We start from the raw sequence: 25,489 nt of genomic DNA, 5'->3' as shown, positions 1-25,489 counted from the left end.
ACAATTTACACATCCAGAGAAGCAGCTAGTAATCTTTCTGTTCACCCCTTTAGCCCTCCAGTAACTACTTGCTGGTTTTTAGCCACTAAAAATAACACTTCCCAAAAACCTAATGTGGGAAGCTTAGAATACATTTAAAAAATAACAATTTAACTTTCCTGATGTAGTCAACTTTTCTTCTGCTCCTCCTGAGGCTTCCCAAAGCCAAGTGCTACAGATGCTTCCAAAAGTAGCAGCCAAAACGAAAACCAATGAACAATCAACTTCTCTACTTCTCTTAGGAATGGGAAACACCACTGTTTATGGCACAGAAACGATTACTTGATTCCCTGCCTGAAGCTTTCAATTCCTCAGGCAAACATGAGGGGGGGATTCAGAAAACTGCATAGAAGCCAGCAGAGCAAAGCCCCACACAGCCACTATCATCCAAGTCTTGGCAAAGGAATTACCCAACACTTCAAAATACTCCTAAAATAATCTGAATTAGTCCACAGCATCTTATCTAATTTTTCAGCAACTACCTCCCTGCTCTATTTTTAACCTTAAACAGCTAGTTTAAAACCAGTCATTCTTTTACTATCTCAGTAAGTAGACAGGGGAAGATAAATTCATTGAGCTACAAAAGGCTAAAAGGCTCTACATTCTTGGATTAAATCCAACCAGTGCCACTGATGGCCACTGTAAGACACTTCTCTCTAGCCTGCATGAAGCAAGGAAGAGAGATCCTCACCTGCTCCCAACACAAGTCACAGTATCCAGCCTTCATCAGCACCCCCTTTAGCAAGCAAGCTTCACCACAGAAACAAGACTACACATCACATGGGGTATCATTCTCATTTGCTCCTGGATGTCATCTTTAGCCAGAGATGAGACATAATGATTAGAGTAGCAGGAAGAGAACAAGGAATGCTTCTGCTGTTGCTCTGTGTGTTGCAAGCATGTTTTGAGAACAAATGACTTAAACCTTTTTCAAACTCTAGGGCTGCAACACTGAAACTTTTACCAATATTTAGCTTAATGATTTTTTTAAAGCTCTATATGGCAATTTATAGTAGGACAGTAAGCAGCTTCTCCAACAACTAGTTGGCTCAACAACCATATTTCTGAAAATTACTCTATTTCACTTTCATTCCCCAGGATTTAAATTATGAAGCTATTACTTCTTATTTACAGGACTTCACTGTGTTCCAATCTAACCAGCCTAAAAGATCATGAAATGGAACAGCTATTGTGAGTACTTTGCCTGAGAGCAATGAAGTCACAAGTGCCAAGACTGGCACAAGTATAAGAAGATATTATTTTCTACTCAGAATGCTGAAAAAATGCATTTACCTATCTTAATGAATCGACAGGGGAACATCTGTTCATCAATTTTATGCTTCAAGGTGAATGTTTCTTTGTTATAATCATTCTTTAAGCCACTGTGGGAAAAAATAAATAAGGTTACTAAATCTTACCTTGTATTTTAGGACTAGCTAATAAATGCAATCTAGGTCATGCCTGAAATGCGAAGCTTGTTTCATATTACTGTGAATCATAAGAACGCATGCTGGACCAATGCCTGGGCTGCTATCCACCACCTTGTGTCTCCCTGGGAGGTAGCACTGGCTAGTGTTTTCAGAAGGGAACTGACATCGGATCAATGCTGCTCGCCTGCGCCTGTACCACTATGACTTCAGCAAGAGATCTGCCTGAGCCGTACTTCCTCATTTTCAAGAGGTAGATGGACCAGCTCTAGAATTATCACACTGCCAGAGCATTACTTCATTAAAATATTTACTATGTAGTATAATTTATCAAAAATCTGAAGTCTATTTTTACTGAAGATGCAAGTACAGGTCCCAAAATAAGGATTTTTATTAAACTTCAGTACACATGAAGTGACATTAGATATCAATAATTACCATGCTACTAAGACCTCTTTCCCCATAACTCTAGCAGCAATAAAGTCAATTTGCAAGACTGGTCTATCCAAAGAAGGCAAAAGGGGTAGGAAGGGCTGTGGCTAGTTTCGGTACGATCTTGAAGGATACCTGCAGCAAAGGACTTCCCATGTTTCTCCATGGCTATTCTGCTTGACTGCAGATGATGTACACCCATACATTCCCCAAAGGTAGACTTCCCTTCACTAGGCCTCCAAAAATAACTAGTTCCTGCTACACATTTGTCTTGTACTCCTAGATATTTAAGTATCATTTCCCTTTCTAAAACAGAAGACTCCTTAAAAGGCTGTTGCAAATTTACATTAGCAACTACTCTGAAGCTCTGGATAGCTTGAATAGACAAAAGGCTCTTTCTTTAGTCCCTACCAGTACAACTACCAAATCAAACTAAACAAAGGAAAAACACGGGCTTTCCATTTGCTTATTCAACTTATTTACTCATTTAAAGAAAGGCAAAGCAGCTGATCAGTTCAGACCTTTACAGCTGCTACCAGGTTCTTGACACAGGCAGGTTACTTGGGCTTTTGAAAGCTACTCTAAGTTACCCACACCTGGGAAATCATTTCTCTTGTGCCTCAAGCACACTGAAGGAAGGAATCTCAATCTAGCAACATTGCACCCTGTTCTCAGCTCTTCCAAATGTCCAAGTTTGCTCTCCACAAATCCTCTGTGGTTAGAGCAGAAAATGGAAGGCTTCCTGAACCAAGTGTTGAGATTGCTGCTCTCTGACCTGACTGTAAACACAAGGGCAGCTAATTGCAGGATCACAACCACAGCTCCATTACACTGGTAGCCACGTGTCTGCATGGGAGCAAAGGGGAACAGCATTTTGGTCCAGCCTTTAATTACCATAGCTGATGAAATCACATCTTACCTGGACAAGAGATCTGTCATATTTTCCTCATTCATCCCACCAAAGACTTTAAACTTCTTTAAATTGCAGACATGCGTTTTCTCATATTTGCCAAATGTGATACTCTGGACTATGGCAGGTCTTTCAAGTTTCAGAATCAAGTACTGTGGAAGAGAGAACAGTGAATTTTAACATTAAAGCCAAGCTGGAAGACATACTAAGGGAGAAGGATTACAGCCTTCAAAAATCCAGTTTACAAAGCCTGAGAATGAAAGTTAAGATGATCCTTCCCCATTATTATATTTTCTCCTTTGTCCCTGGAATAAAGCAAAGGGGTTTTAGGAGTGTTACTTTAAAAGCAGTTTATCCAGGAAAAATATTTGGTTGAACTACCTATTCCTAGCATTTCTATTCAGGGCTTACATACATTCCGTCAAGCTGGATGCAAGACTTCCTGAAATCTGGCAAATAGGACCAAACTACGAGAGAGTGATGATTCAAACGCCCACTACAGCCTGAAATGAAACCTAAACTGAATACACAATTAGATAAATACAGTATGTTCCACATGCGAAGAGAACATCAAATTACTTTTCCTCTCTGGGCTGACACTATTTAACCACTGAACACAGACTAAGTTTGATGTGTGGCTAACATAGGAACCAACTGCTTATTAACACCACCAAATAAAACCAAACCACTTGACTGACTATAAAGGGGCTTTACACATAAAATGATGAAAATGTTCTCCCTTGTGAACATTTGCTCCCTCCTTACACAGATGTCCCCTCCACAGCCTATGAGCAGTCAGATTATTTATATTCAGGCCCCAGCTAGCAGCTTCACCAGCACTGCTAGAAGAAAAGCATATTCAGAGACACTTGCACCGTTTATCAGGGATCACAGAGCACAGAGTTTACTTAACCTTCCCCTGCAAAACAGGTTTTGGAGGGAGCCTGGAGACATCCTGCTTTGAAGAATTTGTCAAGTTTTATATGTGAAAACGATGCATTAAATTCTCTTCCCTAACTTCTGAGAAATAAGCAGTACATAACAGAGAAAGGAGACAAAGTGCAGAATCACAATTACTCATCATGCTGGATTTTATTACAAAACCCTGTGAGCAAGGCTACAGTATAAGGCGATAAGCAAGGCACTGTAGGACACCTTCCACTGCAGGCACTGCTGGTGGCCCTTTCCTCTGAGAAGCAGCACTGCCAAGCCAGACATGACCCCCTATTTGGAGTCTTTCATCGACTTCAAGTAGAGTATCTGCATGCATCTGGCTGCTTCCTACGGTTCCTCAGTAGAGAATAGTATCTCCCCATAAAGTGCCATGGGCATCACACTGCTTGTGCTAAACAGCTCAATCAGTAGGATAATGTTACCTTAGAAGTGTATCTTTTGGGTCAGAAACAAAACAAATTTTCCCATCCAGTTACTTCTCAGTCTTTCTGTCATTGCCCTATAAAGCAACTAATTCTCAATGTAGGAGCAGTACTGACATTCTAGAGAGCACTAGGATAAATCTGATCTCAATGGCTGGTTCTCACTAAAAACTTAGCTTAAAAGAAATACTGGTACATATCATGGATTAGAATGTAGACTGGATAGGTACCCAATAGAATAATGAGGATTTACTGCCAAAGATGCTTCCAGCAACTCCAAATTTTTCAGAACAAAGAAAATAAACCAGTATCAGCACTGCTAAGGTACAACAGAAGAATGTTTTGGTGCTTTTACAGGTATTATTTTTTTTTGACGAAAAAGTTCTAGTTTTGTGACAAACACCACCCAACTAAATATCAGAACTTAATGTTAATTTAACTAAGAGTAAGCCATGCTTTTTGTTTCAAAGTACTTCCAAAACTTTAGGAAAAACAAAGTTCCGTACAGAAAGAAAGATTTTCTAGAATAGGGAAAATAAAGTGATTAGCAAAAGGATGGCCCTGTAACGAGCAAGGCAGTACTTGATACATGGCACAGCCTGCTGCCAAAATTCCCATGCAGAACAGACAGTACATAACAATATCTTAAGAACTCCTCCTACACCATCATATCTCCCCTGCAGATTTCTCCTGAAGCTGAAAAAGTGAAGCTAGCACTATCAGCATCAGCAACTGCAATTCTTAATCTTGCTGGAATTACACAAACCTAACGCTTGCGTCATGAAGACAAACCTTCTCAAGTACTACACAAGATGTGCAAAAGCTCGGCACAAACATCACCCTGCATTATTCAATTCTTACCCTAAGTTAAGGAAGAGAAAACCAGGACTGCAGTTAAATCCCTTATCTTGGCATACATGCATAGAAGGGAGCAAGGCATGGCAATTACTCTACATGGCTAGCAGTGATTTCTTAAACCTGCGAATAGGGAAGGAGCTCTGCAGCCCTCCTTCCTGCTTCCACGCATCCCATCACCTGCTGGGTCAGGCAAACACTACAGAAAATAGAAGCACAAACAGTAAACACAACCTTTCTGCGAATTTATCTGCCGACTGATATGGAAACAAAAGACAGGTTTGCTTTAAATCCTGTGGCCCAATACCGGTACCTAATGTATGCTTTTTTCTATTTTTTTTAATGCATATACACACATATATACATATTAAAAAAGGCATACGTAGATGTACTTTTTGGTTTTATACACAAACAGACACTGCTGCCATTGTGGGTACAGGCTACAAACCTCACTGGTGTTGAGAAAAGATATTACCTTAAGAGCTGCAAACAGCTGGCTGCATGAATATTTTTGGACTGCTACCAGGATTTTAGATGTGACAGACTATTCTCTATAGCTTTGAGTGATTTGATAGAAGCATACATAAGATCAAGTGATTCAATCAATGTGGAAAGAACAAGTCTATGAGATTTCAGACAAAACAGATAACATATTTAACACTTTTCCATCCTATTGCCAAACACAACATCGGTACATTTAATGTCCAAATATTCATGAAGTATTCAAAAACTCCAAATTATAAACTGAAGTGTTTGTTCATTAGAAGCATGGCAACACTAATTGGCATAAGCGCGCAAAAACCTCAGCCTAATTGTTAAGCCTCAAATTACAACACTTACAAAAAAGATGCTAAAAAATATGAGAAGGGTAAGACTCCTTGTTTACAAGTAAACACATTTATAAGTGAAGACACACAAAAAGTAGAGTAAGTCATGCATGGCACTTCAGCACCTCAACAGCTTGTTACGGTGCACCCAAAAAAGTAAATCCAGCCCTGTCACATTGGGAGCTGCAGCAAATTCCAAACTTTATTGAAGCTCTGGTCTGTGCTACAATTTGATGACAACCATACGCATGCTTCTGCATCACACAACTGAGTGTAAATGTTATTAATATGCTTTAAATTAGTTCCTGATACAATCTGCACAGCAGGATGGAAATCAAGAGAGAAAAACTGCTCTTCCCATGCAAAACAAAAAACCAAATTGTTTGGACAGTGCTACTAACTTCATACATCGGCTTTTCAGCTGTCCAAAATTAACATCTCCACATCAAATACCCTGAACCAGATTCCAAACTGCACTAAACAAGCTGCATGTGCAATTTGAATCACATAGTATTTTATTATTTTCTTTCTTTTTAACCATTTCTCCTGGAGCATTTTTTATTAGGGAGTATTAGCATGTCAAAATAACAAAATATAATTTTTATTTTATATATTTATGTATGTATTTACAAGGGGCTGCTCTTGCCCACTACACAAACCTACCCATTACTTTTGTGATTAAGCTTGTGGCTAAATAAAAATCTATCCTTTGTTCTACACATGATGAATCAAGCCACTCAGAGGAATTAAATGTTGTTCTGCCTGCAGTCTTCCAAGTTAGACCATCACTGGAGCCATCAGCACGAGCATTTACGACAGGGCCGTTGTCTTCAGCATTATTGCTTCACACTTCCTATGTAAGCCTAAACTAGTTTAAAAATAGAACAATCGGTCCTCTTCTGCCTGAATAGGTTACTACATAACAGGTTTGTTATTGAATATGTAATTTCTGGGTCATTCTATTTCAAGAGTCAAGTAAGATATCTAGTTTAACAAACAGAAAAACAGCTGTCATATGTATTTCCTTTCACTGGCACTCATTCATAACCAACTGGTAGCTCTCATGGCCACAAGAATTATTTAACTCTACCATACCCATAATACTAAGAAAACCTTTTACTAAATATAGTCACGTGGCAGTATTTCAAGTGTCTAGACTTCCACTTTCGTTTTCTCTCCCTTTTCAAAAGGGTTTAATAAGGACTCCAAAAAATTTCTCACAAAGCATCAGTCTTCACTGAGCTACTGAACACAGCCTCGGCTTTTTACCAGTGTTCCGATTCACACCTACCCTGGCAAGAGGAATGCTCTGAAAGGAAAGGTGGCTGGACAGGTTTTGTTTCGCTCCACAAGGAAAAAGAAAATAAATCAATGTTCAGGGACTCGCTCGTATTTTTGTCTTTGAGCCAGCATAGCAGCACCACCACCTCATAAGGGAATTAACTAAACCCTTACATTAAGGCAAGGCACTCCGAGACAAACACCAGTGATTAGGACATGCAGAACTTATTAAAATATCTCATGGCACGTTCCAGTGAGCATGACTGACATTAGTCCTCGTGTTGTATCTTAGCCCTAGTTTCAGCTAACAGTTGTAAACAAGGGAAGCTTTATTTTACTGAGTTTTAGTTCATTTCCTGTCCTGGACTATTATAGCCACCCACACATTTTAACAAGTGTGTCACCTCAAAAGCAACCAATTTTTAAATGAAGTGATGTCGACACACAAACAATAAAATGCTTTGCAACTTCATTTTCCATAGGAATAATGGTATCTATTCTAGGGATTGAGTCATGTGTATATATCATCGTTTTTTGGAATACAAATTGCCCAACTCCTAACATAAAGCAAGTGATTTCTCCTCAACTTCTCACCACTTGTAATTCAGTCATCCACTATTTCAACTGAAGTTTTCCAAGCTAACAATTCAGCTGAAGAACTTCAGCCATCTGCAGGAATGAGGAAGCAGGAAACCTGTATAAAAGTTTTACCTGCATTAAGATGTGACAGTCTTTCAACGGCAAGGTACAAGAACTAGCCATTTTGAGCAAAATGCAACCAAATCTGCAGTTCTTTTGTCAAGTATGAGACAACACAATTTGCAACTGTTTCTCACTATATAGACAGAAATAAGAACTGCATTCTCTGCACACAGGCCTCTTTTGCAAATTTTAATTCTCTATTCTCTCTTTCCAGTTAATTTTTCAACAGAGAAGTTACACTGTAAAAAATGCTTTACATGAGTAATTAAACACTCAGGTTAGAAGCATGAGAATTAGCTACAGTACATATTAGAGACACTGCAAATACATCATCTCTCTTACTCAGCACCCAGGACTCGGCTTGCTGAATACATGAGCAACTATGCAGCATCTTGTATTCTCACTATTGCATGCAGAGGTTCAAGCAAGAGGAATCCAAAAGAATGGCCTTTTCCACTTAGGCAGCCAGGTTTTCTGCTGGCTTCAGCAAGACAGCGTTTGAGTTTTATTCTGTGATATTTATAGACAATCTCAGTCACCACTACAAAGTCAAGTCAAATAGGACCTCAAATCTGGATACCTCCTACGCATCATCAAATTACAGAATGGTTTGGGTTGGGAGGGACCTTAAAGATCAGCTACAAGATATATAGATGAGATATATACGTAGATACATGATAATGGTAACTCCTCTCTCTCCTATCAAAAAGTTTGGTTTAAATGACTTGCTTAGCATGTGGGACAGTGCACAATTCTCCAGGGTTGGATTCAGTAGCTCTGCAACAGCACCTTCATTCAGGCCATGACTACTACACATAAAAATTGTCAGAAGACATCTCTTTAACAAGTTCACATGGTTTGGACAGAAGTCTACTCCTCTAATTATTCCCTGCTTAATCTACATGCCTGAACATAATTTCTATCACTGCTTGTGAGCTTTAAACACAGGCTGGGAATGTTCCAAAGCATCCAGTCACAATAGATGCATTCCCATTCCACAATCAGGTTTTTAAAAGCACAAAATATTCAGGATGGCTCAGAAAATTAAAGAGCAACTTTTAGCAACCATTAAGAGCACCTCAGGTGAAAAAAAAAACAGTCCAAAGCTATACCAGAAGCCAACCTTGCCTTGTGAATGAGAGAGCCCTAAGAAAAACATGGATTGCCTGCACAAAAGGAAGTAAAGGATGGCACAGACTGTGATACAATACATGCTCAATACCCATTACCCTGCAATCGATAGTTCCTAGATAGACTAAAACTGCTTCAGGCTATGGATTTAATTCCTATGCTGTTTATCAAAACATACAAGTACAAAAAAAAAATAATCTAATTATAAAAGCAGTAGATGCACAGAGGCATCAAGAGGATCAAAATTATTAGTCTTCACAAGCAGGTTTATGAAACATGTTAATGGAACAAACAGGATAGTTTCCCTCTCAAAAAAAAAACCCAAGAAGAAAAATCACTTTTACAGACGCAACAGTATAGATCACTGGTGAAAATCAAGATAAAAGCCTTTCAGTTCCATGAGATGACGCACTGCTACAGAGAGCTGCCAGCCTAGACTATAGATTTCTAACACCCTTTCAAAGAAAAGTAGCAAGATTTACCTAGACAAAAATTCTGTAAGACTTAGCTCATGAGGAATATTTGGATTAAAAAAGTAGACAAGCAGAACTTTACATGAGAGATATACTATATACTCTGCTGTGCATCAGTGTTTTAAACAAAAGAATTCAAAACAACGAGCAGAGGAGACATAGAAGCTCATCAAACATACCAGAGTAATAAGGTATAGATCTAGCATAAAGAAGAATAACACATTTATTGAAAAAAAAAATAATCAGTAAAAGGATAAGTATATTTTTTCTGCATAATCTAACAATCCAATTAATAGTGAAAAAGCAAATTAAATGCTAAAAATTGATAAGTCATTTTCAAAAGGTGCTTAACCAGGGGAAGAGGCAACATTGATGCCTCTTTAAACAGAGTTTACATTTCTAAATGTGCTATGAGGAGTAACAAATACAAGCTCCTTAGATCTGGGATTCAAGGCCAGCAATCTACAACAGTTTCCAGTAGTGCTGACAAAGGGGGACCTGCATGCCTCATTAGTAGCTTAATCTGACCATAAGGTTAGATTATTTCCAGTACAACCACAATCGTCAACGATGAAACACAAAACTTCCCCTACAAAAAAGCATTTCTTGAATGATCACAAACAAATAGTTGGAAATGTAAGTACCTAACATACCAACAACCTACATTTTACTGAGAGAAGGTAGTTTATAAAGGCTGTCAATACAAACAGTAGCAGCCTACGTTAAAAAAAAACACACAACCAACAAATTCCCATGTATATGAAGTTGTACAACACTGCTATACAGTTGCAGAGATTAAAATGCTTACCTGGGGAGGATAATTGCTTTCTGAAGACCATCTCGAGGACTGATCATTGGGCTTATCCACCAAGATATTCCTAAAAAATGAGAAGCCAGAAGTAATTTAAGTAACTGCCACATTGTAGTTTACATCTCCATTAAGGTCTGTCATACATGCAGATCATTAACATTCTCATGCTAATAATAACCTAATAATAATAATAATAATAATAACCTCAACTCCTAGGGAGAGACTAAGGTTCTCCCCCTATTTTATTAAAAATTGTCTACATCACCCTTTTACAGGACCCATCAAAATACTCCTCCCAGCCTTGTGGTTGTGAAACGGAGTTCCAAGTTGCAAAATTTAAAAAAAATTCAATTATGAAATAAATCTGTAACAGATGAATTTACATAGGCCCAAGCCCACAACAAAGTGGAAAAAACCAGCCTCATTCATCTCAATGGGATAAGAACTTTTCAAGAAAGTTAAAACAATGAGCAGTAAAAGAGTTAGCAAGGCAAAGACGGTCCTTTACTAGACAGGTGATACTGGAAGGGAAAGAGTAAACTGCTAACCTACTGCAGCCTTCTTAGAGCATGGAAGGTGACCACCTAACTCATGCCAAACTTTAGCAAGTGTTATTCATGGGTGGTGGTGTTGGCTTGTAGCTCAAGAAAGCAGAAGTTCAACTATTCAACCAGTAAAACTACCTCCGAGTTGCTTGCTTACAGTTCAGAATAGCACAGCATTTAGGGAATTAACAAATTCAGAACAGTTTTTTTGGCTAAAACGGAACAGGTTCATCCTGACAGTCATGTGAGGGATTTGCCTTCCCCTCTCCAATAACCATGCAGTAAAGGTCACCTCCTAGATTATTAACTTTTAGAAAAATCCCTAAAATGTATCTAATTATTGGCAAGGTAACGATGCACCACCTGCTGGACAGGGCTCAAAAGCTCTACCACATCCAAGTAATGAACTTGCCAGCTTGTAAAACTTATGTAAAAAGAAGGAAGTAGTCATCAAAAGGCTTATGCCATCTCCATCTGCTGTGTAGGAGGAAAAGAACACGAGCATCTGGATTACTATAAAGGACTGGAGGAAAAAGCACTCATATAAAAGCTCAGAGGGAAAGAGGTTAAGTCAGAGGTTGAGCATTAACAGACAGAGAAATTAGCTCGCTCTTTCCACATTGGGCAGACCAAAATCACCACACTAGCAACGGTATCCAAGCAGTCCAGCGCTGTAACAAGGCAGGCAGCAAGGAACTACACCAGGGTGGCCCCTTAAAATATGGACATTTTAGAAAGCTGGCCTAGTGGCTGTCCATCTGTAGGCTTTACAAAGAGACATGTCATGATTTTTACACCGCACAGGAGCAAAACTCAGGTTCCCTCCCCTTTTAGCTAGCTCCCATCGTGGCATTTGTTAACACAGCAGCGCCAGCCCCAGCCTGCAGCTGGTTTATTCACACATCCCCAGTGAGGAAAACACGTTAGAACAGCATATCGACACGCACTACCCTCTTGCTCTAACCTCATCAAACCAGGAAACACCAAGCCATTGGTCTGCATTATTAAACATCCAACTAAGAACATCTCGTTTGCAGCACAAAGACACTCAACTCCAAGAAGAAACCTAGCTCCTTCTTTAATTACAATGGGGACGAAATGAACCGATCAAACCAAACAGGAGAATCTGAGAACTGATGAGACACAGACTTCTAACAAAAGTTGTCAGTCTCAAAGCTAAGTCATCAAGAGAAACCAAAACATACTTGTGACTACTCATACTTGCAGTCTCCTATACCACACCACAGGCAAGGCAAAAGGATATTTCTTAATTTTTTAATAACTTTTAATATCTAGAGAGAGAAAAAAATGCTAAACTTGAAGTAGATATGTATCTTACATTAAATACTTAAGGGACACGAAGGCAGATAAAACCAGACAACACTGTATGGCTTTTCTCCTTTATGAAACTTTATACTAGCATGCAAGATGACAATTTACCCTACAGAATAAATTTTATTTATGATGTTATTACATTTGTTTAAACATTAGATGATAAGCTCTTCATACATTGAGCAACATTTGCAGGAATTGGCACTGTTACGTGGTCAGATAATGCCCTGCTGGAAAGAGGCATTTTCTAACTGGGACAGATCCCAAAGACCGTATTTTTAGAAGTAGGTTTGTTTGCTTCTCCAGGTCAAAGATCAGCTTGACACAACCAAAGAGGACCTCAGTCAGTACTAGACAAGACAAAAACCCTTCTGCAGAGAGAAAAAACGGACAGGCAGCTCACACAAAATTAAGGCTAAAAAGAAATTTAAAAGATATGAGATAGCAGTGTCACTGGAGTTATGTTTCAAAATACACAGGTTATTAATTTATTAAATAAACATTGAATACAGAAGTCTATATGTACAAAGTACATATGTACCATAATGGTTTAGGAAAATGTATGGGCTTGGAGAAGTTCAAGCATCCTACCAGTCATAAGACAGTTAAATAAATGTATATCCTAATGACAGATACCTTTTTTCCATGTAAAGCCCTTTTTCTGGGCATCACAAAGCTCTTACACAGTATCTGAAGGCAGGCTTTTCAGTTAGACACGTAACTTAAAATCTGAGAAACTTTAAAAGCAAAAATTCCATTAACCCCATGACTTTCCACATAATTTTCAAAAGGCAGTGAAAAAAGGTATTTCTAAGCCTTTGAGCTATGCCAAGTAGCAAACAGTTTTACAAAAGCTTTTCCTGTGAAAAAAAGCAAATTATTAAATGCAGTTTGAGACAACTCATAATCATATACTGTAGATACATAATCTAGTCTACCATAAATCTACAACGCTGCCAAGAGGGACCATTCTACCCACTCGTGCCTCATCCTCCCCCTCCCTACACCAGCAGCTATAATAAAGATTAGCATAAATAACTTCTTCAGTCAGATCAGTTCTCTAGTTCAGCTTACTACTAGTGCCAGCACCAAAGGAGAAAAAAAAAAAAGATGAGCAGCTGGATCTGGACAAGGGGTTCATACTGGCATGAACTCCCAATACCACTCTCCCACTGGAAAGTCACTACTCAAAAAAAAAATTACATGTCGTGGTACCACTGCTACTGCGTGGGCAACCCTACCTCACACTAAAAGCTAAGCAGAAGGAGCCATTCTATTTGCACCACAAACAGTAACATGTCCAGAGGTGGTACTGGTGTGCCTTAAATTCATAACCTAGCTTCCTTCACGGCTGTTAGCCTCTAAGCCTTTACTGTAAGTGTTCCCATTGCTAAATAAGAGAAGTGGATCGTTTGGGCTGCTTTACGTAGAAAGACCTCTTGGCAGAACACAGTGGAAGTTTATTTTTATTACCCATGCAGACACTGGTCTTGCAAGTGCTGGAAGTAGATAATTTTTCCTTTTACCAACCCAGAAACAGTCATATCCGCTGTACCAACTGCTGGCTGATCTCAGCTGGGATTACAGAGATGTCTCCATGCTTGGTATTAACCAGAGGACTTCTCTGTGCAAAAAGCTCTGTGGTTTCAGGCATGACAATCGCTAAGGGAAATTTCTTCTTTGCTTCGGAGCACGGGGGGGAGGGAGAAATAAGATGACTTTGCAAAATACACTGCAAATTAGGTTTAAGGCTGCTGTAATTTGCATCTAACCTAAATATTTTCATGAAGTTGCTATTAAAGAAATCCATAACTTTAGGAACAAGTCCTTGAGAATAAACAAATCCAAAACACTAGCTTTGCTTGGCACATTCAAATTGCTCTTCAGAGAGCAGCTGTGCAGAAAAGGGCACATGCGTCTCCAAGAGGACTTGGAACTCAGACACAGCTCTTCTAGAAAACCGCTGAGGTACCACACCATTACACTGTAAAAAGCATTTGAAGCGCTACAAAAACACAGCCTGACTGAAAATGGGCAAAATACTTTCTTTGGGGTTGTCTGCATGATGATTTATTTTCTTTTTTCCTACAACCCTCCCAAGACAGACTAGCAAGAATACAGCAGCTAGAATACATTGATTAAAAATTCCACTAAGTCCACTTTACAGAGGACTGCAAGACGTGGCGGGTCAACTATTTCAAACATGGGAAACCATCACACAAGCCAGTACAAAGCATCAACCAAGATAGTCTTGGCCAGCCTAGACACAGGAATGTACACACAGTCTTAACCAAGAAAAACAGATGGGGAGGAGGGGGGGGAAGGAAAAAAAAAACCCACCAAACCAAACCAAAACTCCACCACCAAAAAAACCTAGTCCATAGATCTGGAAAGAACTAGAACACTTTTTCTCCTGCAGCTCTCAAACTCACTACAATTAATGCTGGTTTCAAAACCTGGCTGCAGTTTATAAAGGCATGTGCACCTATGGCTCTCCCTTAAAGTGGTTCAAAGAAAGCCTTTTACATTTTGTTTTAAAGTTTCTCTCCTTTCTATTGCAAAAGTTCTCTGCTTAAAATGACATACTGGTGTGAAGTCAAGAAAGTTTCTTGGTTGAGACACAATAAAACATGAACAATTATTATGCAGTATTGCAGATACATTTGAGAAACAAGATTCTTTTTTGGGGTTGCATTTTTTTAGAACACGGGACTTCTTAACCCCACTGCTAGGATGTACAGGAGGACCTCTTGCCTAGTAAAACAAAGTTTGAGTTAAACACATACACAAGTGTGCAATTTTAAATACTATACTGTCTCAAGATTTGCCAACTTACTGCTCAAATTTGCTTCCATCTCCTCAGCAGAGTTGCACACAAACATCCATTGTATTATAAATTTACTTCTATCAAAAGTAAAATAGCTAAGTACAGCATACAAAAATAAACTGATGGATTTAGAAATCACCTTACAGAAATAGACTTATCAGATCACAGCTGACTGTACTGGCCAACAAAACAGGTATCACTTAGCTCTGGTCTAGAAATAGTTCCATTAAAATCAGTGTCTCAATTATTTCTTTCCATGAACCGTTTACTTTTTTTTTCCAAGCTGCCTCTCATCCCTGTCAGCCCAATGATACACAAAAGCCTTTACTAAAAAGCAAACTGCTGCTTAAACACAAAGTGACACGGTTGCAGACATTTTCAGTAATGCAGGTTAATAAGTAAGTTTGGTTTTTTTCACTCCCCCCATCTAATTAAGACTTCTTTAAACAAGCTATTTTTGATTCATCAGTGCTTCCTCCTGACACACCAGGAACTAAATGTTACCAATACTGACTTAAAACTGCAGCAGTATAGTGAAATCCCAGCAAGTTATCAGAGCCTGGTAAATAACTTCTATTCCAGTGACACTCAACAACCCTAAATCACGGATTAAACTTTTGACTGTATCACAGCACTGAGCAACCCAAATCCTTAGAGGCAAGAGCTCCCAGCTCCAGGTTAGTAACATCAGTATTAGCACAGACAGAAAAGCAAACTGGAGAAAAAATAAAATTAAGTCCAGCTTGTTCACATATGTTGGTAACCACAGTAACTTCACACATCACAGATAATTACCACTCTAACTGTCCTAATGTTTAGGAATTATAGTTTAGATGCAATTTAAGTAGTAAGTGATGCTGAACCTTTAGGCTTAAAAATTACCAGGGTTCCTTCTCTCCCCACACTGACTTTTGGTTTCAATTTAAAAATTGTTAGATTACAAAAACAGGTCTTTTCCATGTACTGTACTTAATTTTCTTTTCAAAAAGTAGACAGACATAACTTAAAATGCCAGTGATCTTAGTTAACTGATATTAGTGAATATAAGATTACCTGGAACTATTTATTTTGCTTATTTCATATTCAGTGTTCATTTGTACATGTCTAAGACAAAAGGCTGGATTTCTAATATCCTTCTATGTGGTCCACAAAGTACTAACACAAGCAACATGATGTGCACGCAACCTAGCCTAGGTGAGGTTCCAGGAGGTTCTCAGAGTAAAAATAAATCCCTGGCTTAATAAAAAAAATAACAAGAATAGCACAAATTCTACCCTTCAATATTCAAGGAAAGGCAAAGAGATTAAATTCTTCAGCCTCCTGGATTTGTACCCAACAGATAAAATACTGCAGTAAAATTTGCCAGTTTAAGACATCAACAGCTACGGCCACTTTAAACAATATCCAGTTTTCATTTTTTTAAAAAATCCTCATCTTCTGGGAAAATAGTTTAGATAGCATGTAACCTATGTATATGAATAACTTAGTATGTAAATAGGAATTTCTATGGCCAACAGTCACCAGAAAAGCCACTGACTTACCAAATCTTCATTCCAAAAGCATTTTCTTGGAAAGGGACAGACCCTTTACAAGCAGATTAAAGGAAAGCGATGTCTAGCAGACATCTATTGTAAATCTCCTATGCTGTATTTTGGGAGCATCATAAGCTTGGTGGAGTATTCTTCTTTAACTAACACATATATGGAAAAATTTTACAAAGTCCGGGAAGTAGATTTAGGCCTTCCATGATTCCACAGCATTGCAACAATGCTTTTACATGCCAGAATATTAGTAGTATTTCTGCTCAACAGAGGAATCCACAAAAACAGAGTAAGTGATTACATGTAGAGATATAAATTCCTAATGTAACCCATAAACACATTTTTATATTCATCAGCACAGTAACTTCACACTCAGTAAAAAGTTCACCCAAGAACCCAATGCCTGTACAGAAATTTAAAGCAGACTATGTTCAACAAAACAGACTGAAGCTCCCTCGTGCCCAAACTAACGTCAGTATGGAGCTTTTTCACAAAAACTCTACAGAAAATGCCTCCTCGTTCCAGGTGGGACCACCTTCACTGCATTAAGCTTTGCCCTCAGAATTAAGGTTCTCTCACTAACACTGCAACTCTGCTCAGAAAATTCAGAAGACAAAAAATTGACCTGGGAATACGAAGAAATATCAGCCTGTTGCTAAGTACTGGTTATTTGTGGAAGTGCATTACAAGTGAGAAATATTTGGCCCTAAAGAATACACCAGTTCCCAAGCCAACACTACTTTCGTATTTGGCAGCTTCCAAACACTGTACCAAAAAGCATGGGGTTTAGGAGACAAAATGTGAAAGTTAGCAATAGCACACTGTCATGAAAGAGCAGGGTGGGAATTCATTTAGCAATTCATGACTTACAGGTCAATTTACCTAATCTAATTTTTTTTCTTCTTCCCTTTTAACACTGTGTTAAGAGCACCTATTTACTAATACAACTTTCAAATGTAGAATAGGCTAGGAAATTAGTATGTAAATAATTACAGTAAGATCAAATGCTGCTTAAAGTATGTACCTACAGAAAAGCATTCAAGAAAAATACAAGTAATGTCCTAAGCAAAATTTCAGTGTTTTTGAGGCACTTTTCCAGAGCTTGAGAGTGACATTATGAGCCCAGCAATCAGGCTGGGGAGAAAAGGCAGAGAGAACCGAGGAAAACATCTAACTCAAAAGGACCAGTGTGCAGTTTTTCCCTTTTCAAGATCATGTCACTTTCCAGGAACTGCAAAACTCACCAGCAGAGGAGGAGCAAGCACTATTAACCATTTTGCTTTCGCAGTTTAAATTCAGACGTGCAGGCTGCTATCCTTAACTTAAATATATGGTTGTGCTCCTTGATTTAAATTGATCCAGGAAATAATCTCTCAAAGATTATGCATGCTGAGTTTCAAGTAATGGCTAAAATAGCAACTATCTAAAGTAACCAAGCACTCTACATCTCCAGTGCTCCCTCCTCCCCTTCCAGTAACTAGTATATCATCGAATTCAGACCCAGCTGAACTTACAGTCCAACATTCCCACAAAATTCAACAGGCCGTGGTCAAGAAAGCAAAACTACATTGGTTTTAGAAATTAATATTAATGTGCTATTGAAGTTAGTCAAGCACTGGCTTACTTCTGAAGTTTGGAGCATGCTGACCTCTAGGTAACTGACTGAATCAATGCTGCACACACCACTTAAACTCAACAAACTCATGATCACATCATAAAATCAATGGTGACAATAAACCTAACCACGCATTCTAACAGCCACCTGCTAAAAAGAAGATGAAGGTGCAGAATAAGAAACTATATTCTTTGCCATGAAAAAAAAAAAAAATCAAAACAGACTGTCCATGCTGTCTGAGCAATAACAAGTTATCCCAAAGAAAACATGCTCTGTTTGAAATAGTCTTTTAGTCTTTAAGCAAGTAATTACTAAGGAGCTAGAAAACCTCTACTAAGCTTGAAGAATATAAAACCTCATACAGGACAAATGATCCATAATCTGATGATGTTAACACCTCTATGAAAATTTTAAATTTTAATGTTCCCCAAAAATGCCATCCCAGAAGAGGCTGAACATCAGAATAATACAGGTTCCACCAGGTTAGTCACACCAGGAAACTAGAGCAATTAGCATTTCACCTTCATCATTCTGCTAGTGCGTAAAATTCCATCTAATCTCTTAAATAATGACTGTATTTTAACTGCAGATTAAAAGAAATTTCTTCTCATACTACAGCATTTGTACTTTTACCTGGGAAGCAAGAGCTACCAGACTTCTGATGCCACTATAAGGAACGAACAACTTGGAATTTTGTGACTCTTGTCACTCCCTCCACCTCTCCAACCTTTTTCTTTCTCATCACTTCAGCTTACCAGACACGTGAGAAGCACCTAACACTCATGTACTGATCTGCAGGTTATTTTCTACAGAAATATTTTGCTAAGTACTGAATTTTTAGCTTTCAGAGAAAAATCCCAGGCTACAAAAGTGATGTAAACAAGGGGGGAAATGCCTGTCAGAACACGAGATTGTCTAGAAACATCCAGAAAATCCACACAAACAAGTGGGGGAAAAAAGTATTTTCCACTGAAAAGGACAAGCAGAACTGAGAAGATTTCTATACACAGGGCTCACCGGAGGGGAAAAGTCAGTTGCATTCCCAGCTCATTTTAGTAAATGTTAAAAGTATTGATCAATATTGCAAAGACATCACAAACACTTAATTACAGATAGCCAGCAGCATGCCTGTTCATCTTCCCATATCTAAAGGCAAAGCAATTAGAACAAGGAAACTGAATTCACTACATTAAAATAAAGCTATAAATGCTGACAATTTAAGTTGCAAAAACTACATTCATGCTTATTATGTGGGGAAAAAAAACACCCACAAAAACAAAGCCGCAGTTCTACACCTAGAACAGAAATCATCACTGCTACGTAACTGAAGTTATTTACAAAGCCATGAGACACAAGCAGACTCATTAAGATTTCTAGCATATGGACGATGAGCACAGTTCACCCTCCCAGAAAAGCTCTGAAGCACACTTCGCTAATCCACCACTTTGGTCTGGTTTAGCTAGCTTTCAACTGCTGAGACCTCAACAGAAGGCATCTTCACCTCCTCAGCTGGGTATCAGAAAACAGAACAGAAAAAAACCCAAGCCTTGTCATTAGTCATGACTGATCTCAACTTGAACATGAGATTCTTCAAGACCTGGATGCATCTATAACAAGATTTATGAACCTACAAGGTACAGATCTGAATCATCAGTTTCACATGGTAGGAAGAGAAACTGAAAATCACATTTCACTAGCCACAAACACGTGGGGTTTTTTCCTGTTAAAGAAATCTCAAAGAACAGGGCAGCTGGAATTCAGGTTATTTTCCAGTTTTTGTGGGTTTTGTTTGGTTTTTTTTCTAATCCTTATGGACTTTACCCCAAAAAGTTTTACACATGTTCTCAGTACCTTCTTACCAATGCTTTTAATACCTTAGATTTGAAATCATAGGAGAGTAAATCTCGTTTCAGAGTAAGCACAATACAACAGATGTTTGGTTAAACTGGGCAGGAACTTACTGTCACATCCTCTTAACTAAAAAGCAAAAAAAAAGTTTGCATTCTCACTTTGGAAGTCTACGAGTCTCATTTGTCTCATTTTACTATCAAAGTATCTTTCACTTAGTTTACTCCCCCAATTACAGAAAACCAGCAAAACCACACACAATTATTTTAAGTTTATCCTAACAAATCAGCTGGTTCTTTCTGTGTTCCAGTATGCTTTCTAGGAAAGAAAGAACTGAGCCATCCAGCCTTCAGCATTTGATGTACTACCACACAAGGTGTCAAACTGGAAAAGCCTGTAATAAGCAGAGTAACTCAAGTCCACAGTGAAACAGATAAAAATGGGTTGCAATGAAAAAGTGACTACCAATTAGGAGTAGGTTGTTAGTGACATTTAATTATCAGCTAAGAAACCAATTTTATTTTATACAATCTTAACAATGACCCCAGCACAAGAAATAATTGAAAAAAATACCAATAAAATTCCTGAAGTCAAATCTAGGAAATACTGATCTTTCTCTATAGAGATACCATACAGGAAAACCTGAATGCCTCTGGAAATCTGAGCAACAGGATGAAACTTCCTCAAGAAGGTACATGACTAGTATAACACAGTAAAAAGCTCTTGTTAGTCTCTGAAGTGGGATTTCAGCTGTATAAAACAGTGACATGAGGCCTCAAGTGCATTAACCAACTACAAGGCATCATCAATCATGACTCTTGATGCAACCACTAGAAACCATGGTCCTAGGACACGGCAATTTAGCATTTGGCAATAGAAAAGGGTACCTGACTGCCACCACCAAAGCACACCACTTCTGATTCACATTAGCAGGCAGTTCAAACTGGAGTAGGTATAAAAATGGGCTATTAAAAAAAATCAGGGTATGAAATGCTTCTCTCAGAATGCAGAGCAATAGGTTGTGGTTCTCCTACAAAAAAAAAAAAAAAAAAAAAAAACAAAACCCACAACGAAAACACACAAACCCAAGCTGCAACCCTCATTAAATTACCTTCTATAAATTGTTTATTTCTTCCTTGTCCAAAAAGAAGTGACTAAGCTCATCACTTTCTACAGAAGGCCAGAGGAGAAAGGGGGAAAAAAGTCCAGGCCTCTCTCCCTCTCAGTGTATGTCAGAAGATGACAGTACTTGTTTGTGTAGACTGGTGGGTGGGGGGGAATCCCTAGACTAGTCAGTCCCTTGTGAGACATCGGGGAGCAGCCTCCCACAAGGTTCCATTCCTTCAGGAAGGAACTGCGGAGAGACAAGGAAAGGATCCGATGAAGAAGGCTCAGGCGACATGCTGGGTTGAACATTTTCCAAGTTGGACAAGCCAAAGCCTCTCAATGCACTGTTGCCTCTGCACAGGCTGAAAGTCTCTGCAAACACCAGATGTTTCAAGAACAAATTTCCTCTTGGACCAATTTTCTTCCCAAAGGCACAACCTTCCCTATAAAGCAAGCTGAACTAGACACTATTACTAGACCAACTTCCACTTCTACCCACAGAGGTTTTTAAAATAAATATCCAAGTCAGTCTTCCTGCTGGTAGCTACAAGCCAACAGAGGACAACTCCAGCAGTTTCAAAAACAGCAGAACTATTCTTTGGCAGATTCAAGGACAATCTTCATTTAAAGTTTGGAAAGGTCTTTGCAAACACACAGGTAGCTGCAGCAGTGGTTAAACAGCCAGAAACTGGATCCAGCACTAACTAACCCCTAGTACCACCACCAAACGCAACAGGGAAGAAGACACTGGCATTCACCAGAAGAAAATTCTCTGTCATTGAAAGAAAACTGGTGTTTTTCAATAGACTACTGATCCTAAACTAGAACATGACCAGAAAGGTCTTTGAAAAACACTTTAGAGGTGGTGTTTGGGTTTTTTTAAATTAAAAGGAGAAGTTATCAGTTGATTTCAGAAACTCTAAAGAGTTTCAGTATCTGTTTACCATCACAAAAGCAGATGCAATGTAAATTACTAGACTTCTAATTCCTTCCCTGCACAGCAGTGATGAAACTCTTGTATTTCTTAAGTTTGTTTTACATTTAAAACCATACAACTACTTAAGAAGTGCATTTAAATCATACTTAGCTGACAAAGATCATGGGTAACCTACTGTGTTCCTCTTCCAGAAGCACTCTGCATGCAATACCACAGCTCCCCAAACCAAGCAACATTATTAAGTGGTGTAATCCTACACATATTATGGCAGTCCCTCTTCCACTTGAAGTGGTTTCTTCCTAGTTAAACTAGCAAACTTGTTTAAACTACAGTATAACCGGAATTCCCAATATCCTTCCAGGAAAACATCATTCTGTTCCATATATGAAATAATAAGACAACTTTTAGTTCTACCTGCATGTTCATTCTGCAGTATGCTACATTCCTATCCCAGCAATTTTAGAGTTTTCAATCTTTACCCCATCCCCCCCCAAAAAAACTCCTATATATTCCTCTATAAATTTTCTCCTTTGCAGATCAAAGCCTCCCCTTTCCATTTCAGATCACATTTAAGCTCTCTCCCAGAACACGGGAATCAAAAGTTAGCACACAGCAAGTAAAAACCAAAACTTTCATAGAAGAGAGCACACAAGTGCTAGGCCCAGTATCCCTCAACCCAAGGGCAACATGCCAGAGAATAATCCCGGCACTGGTATTATTGAACACTGCTTAAAAGCCGTTAAAATTGCTTTTACTGATGATAAGCACATCTAAGCAATGTTCTAAAAAACAGCTGAATGCAAGGTCATGCATTTGTAAAACACCAGCCCTACTATAGGAAAGGGAATTGTATCATGGAAGGCAATGACATTAAGGACTTTGGGCAGCACTGCAGACACCATGGGAACATTAATTGCTCACGCAAGTCTGTAGCAAAAAGGACTAACAGAAGCCTTGGAAAAGAACATCAAGGAGAAAAATGGTATTAACTTTTTACATTGCACCAGTGAGATCAATAATGGACTGTCAAACTTCTATTCAGGGACCACCGCTTTAATACAACGTTGAAAGCCAGAAGCACTGGTAGAAATAACTACAAGCATGAACACAGACCTGAAAGAGACTCCTTAAAGTCAAGTCTTTTTGACAAAAAAGGTAAAAGTATTCTACTTAATAATCTTTGTTGATAATTAAGTAAAAGAATCCAGTTCTTTTTAGTATCTAACAAAGCAAATATTCAGAAAGATACAACAACTAGGAACTTTTCGAGTCAGAAAAGCTTTTTTTTTAAAGGTTCACTTCATTTTGGAAAGCAGAGATAATTCATTACATTAATAATTAACAAACAGGGCAAGCCTGTTACTTGTTGATAGAGGGTGACAAAGATTTTTCAATCAAAGGTTATTAAATTTGGCACAATCAGTGATTAGACAAGACTCTACAGCCTGCAATGACTAAGGTGTCAAAGCACCGTAATCCTAACCGTCGTCCCGACCTCCCAACGCTGAAGGTAACTTATTGAGAAGGTGTATCAAAAATAGCACACCTAGACCACATTATAGTCACTCCAAATTTGACTTTCAGCAGCTAGAGAAATTTAACAGGCCATAGCTGGACTGCCATACAGCCAAGTCTCCCATTCAGCATGGGTTCACATTAGTACAGCACTGCAAACTGATGGCTGTAAATAAAAGCTTCAGTCTCCTTTTGCCAAACTCCAAATTCCTAAAAGCAGAAAGTGAGGGCAGCAGATCACCCCCTTCCCCAAAATCACACACAACAGTGATGGTAGGCCAGGGTTTCAGAGGTCAGGGGCACAAGAGGATGCCTAGCTGCCAAAAAACACACTGCCCAAAGGCACCTGACATACCCAAACCTGCAGGGCAGGGAGAAGCAGGGCACGTTTCCTTACCCTTCCCCACTGAACCTGTGACCAGCTGCTCCCACACACGGTGCCCATTTTCCGCCAAATCTGAGGCCAGCTTCTCCTTACATGCACCCTCTCCTGCCCGCAGCCGGTGATTCCCTCCCCGCTGCTCACCCCCGCCCAGCCCCAGCCGACCACAGCCTGGCAGACAGCCCACCCCCCACCCGCCCACCCCCAAACCTGCAGCCCAGGCCCTCCACCCCACACAAAGCACCCCCACATCTGTTCATCAACCACTCCCCCAAGCACCCCACCTCAGTGCTGGTGCTCAACTCCGCCCCACCCCCTGCTCCACAAGCCCCCCGATGCACACGCAGCCCCCCCACCCCCTGCTCCACAAGCCCCCCGATGCACACGCAGCCCCCCCACCCCCTGCTCCACAAGCCCCCCGATGCACACGCAGCCCCCCCACCCCCTGCTCCACAAGCCCCCCGATGCACACGCAGCCCCCCCACCCCCTGCTCCACAAGCCCCCCGATGCACACGCAGCCCCCCCACCCCCTGCTCCACAAGCCCCCCGATGCACACGCAGCCCCCCCACCCCCTGCTCTACAAGCCCCCCCATGCACACACAGCCCCCACACACCCAGCTACACCGACCTTCCCACGCACGCCCCTCCCCCCCAAGCCCCGCCGGCCAGCCCCTCCTCCACACAGACCAGCCTCCCCGCCGCCGCGCCTCCCCTCACCAACCCCCCCCAGCCGGGGGCTCCGGCCAGCCCGGGGCGCTCCAGCACCCCGCAACGGCGTCGGCCGGGCCCGCGCCCCTCGCGTCCCCTGCCGCGGCCGCCACCGCAGCGCCGCCCGCCGCGGCCTCCCCGCGCAGGCCCCGGCGCAGGCCCGGCAGCTCGCCACGGCACCGGGCGGCCCGGGACCGAGGTGGGACCGAGGCCGGGACTCACTCGGGCAAGTAGGTGGAGGAGAAGCTGCTCCAGCGGTGCAGGGTGTAGCCCAACACCCGACTCTCGGGGCCCACCGGCCCCGCCGCCGCCATCTTGTTGTCAGCAGCGGCAGCCGCGGCCCCGGCAGCGCCCGCGGGGGGCGGGGCCGCGCTCTTAAAGGAGCCGCGCGGGAGGGGACCGGTGGGGGTTGGGGCCTAGAGCGTGGAATGCCCTGGAGCGGGGGGTACTGCTGCGGGGCGGCGTTTCTCTGTAGGATTGGCAGAGAGAGGCCCCATGGGGCTCAGGGGTCACCCCATGGAGCTGCTGTGGGTTCAGGGGGATGCCCCATGGGGCTGAGGTGGGCTGTGGGACTCGGGGTTCACCCTGTGGGGCTGCTGTGGGGTCAGCGAGAAGTCTTGTGGGGCTCAGAGGGATGCCCTGTGGGGGTGAGGTGGGCTGTGGGACTCGGGGAGATATCCTGTGGGGCTCAGTGGGATACCCCGTGGGGCTGAGATGGGGCTCGGGGTTCACCCTGTGGGGCTCAGAGGGCTGCCTCATGGGGCTGAGGTGGGCTGTGGGGCTCAGAAGGATGCCCCATGGGGCTGAGGTGGGCTGTGGGGCTGCTGTGGGGTCAGGGAGATGCCCTGTGGAGCTGAGGTGGACGT

At 40.8% G+C, this 25,489-nt stretch overlaps 1 protein-coding gene across 2 annotated transcripts in view; it reads right to left on the bottom strand.

Moving 5' to 3' along the window:
• The window catches only part of MKLN1 (muskelin 1), a 107,391-nt gene extending 82,424 nt beyond the window's left edge, over positions 1-24,967 (bottom strand). For both annotated transcript variants that reach the window (XM_037388383.1, XM_037388384.1), the window contains exons 1-4: positions 24,846-24,967; positions 10,262-10,331; positions 2,818-2,960; positions 1,333-1,421 (exon numbers count right to left, since the gene is read on the bottom strand). In XM_037388383.1, coding sequence (XP_037244280.1) covers positions 1,333-1,421; positions 2,818-2,960; positions 10,262-10,331; positions 24,846-24,937 — 394 coding nt within the window. In that variant the 5' untranslated portion in view covers positions 24,938-24,967. The remainder of the gene's footprint in view (positions 1-1,332; positions 1,422-2,817; positions 2,961-10,261; positions 10,332-24,845) is intronic.
• Positions 24,968-25,489: the final 522 nt, after the last annotated feature.

The sequence above is a fragment of the Falco rusticolus genome, chromosome 5, assembly GCF_015220075.1.
Source record: "Falco rusticolus isolate bFalRus1 chromosome 5, bFalRus1.pri, whole genome shotgun sequence".
NCBI classification, from domain to species: domain Eukaryota; kingdom Metazoa; phylum Chordata; class Aves; order Falconiformes; family Falconidae; genus Falco; species Falco rusticolus.
This window is presented reverse-complemented; position numbering and strand designations above follow the sequence as displayed.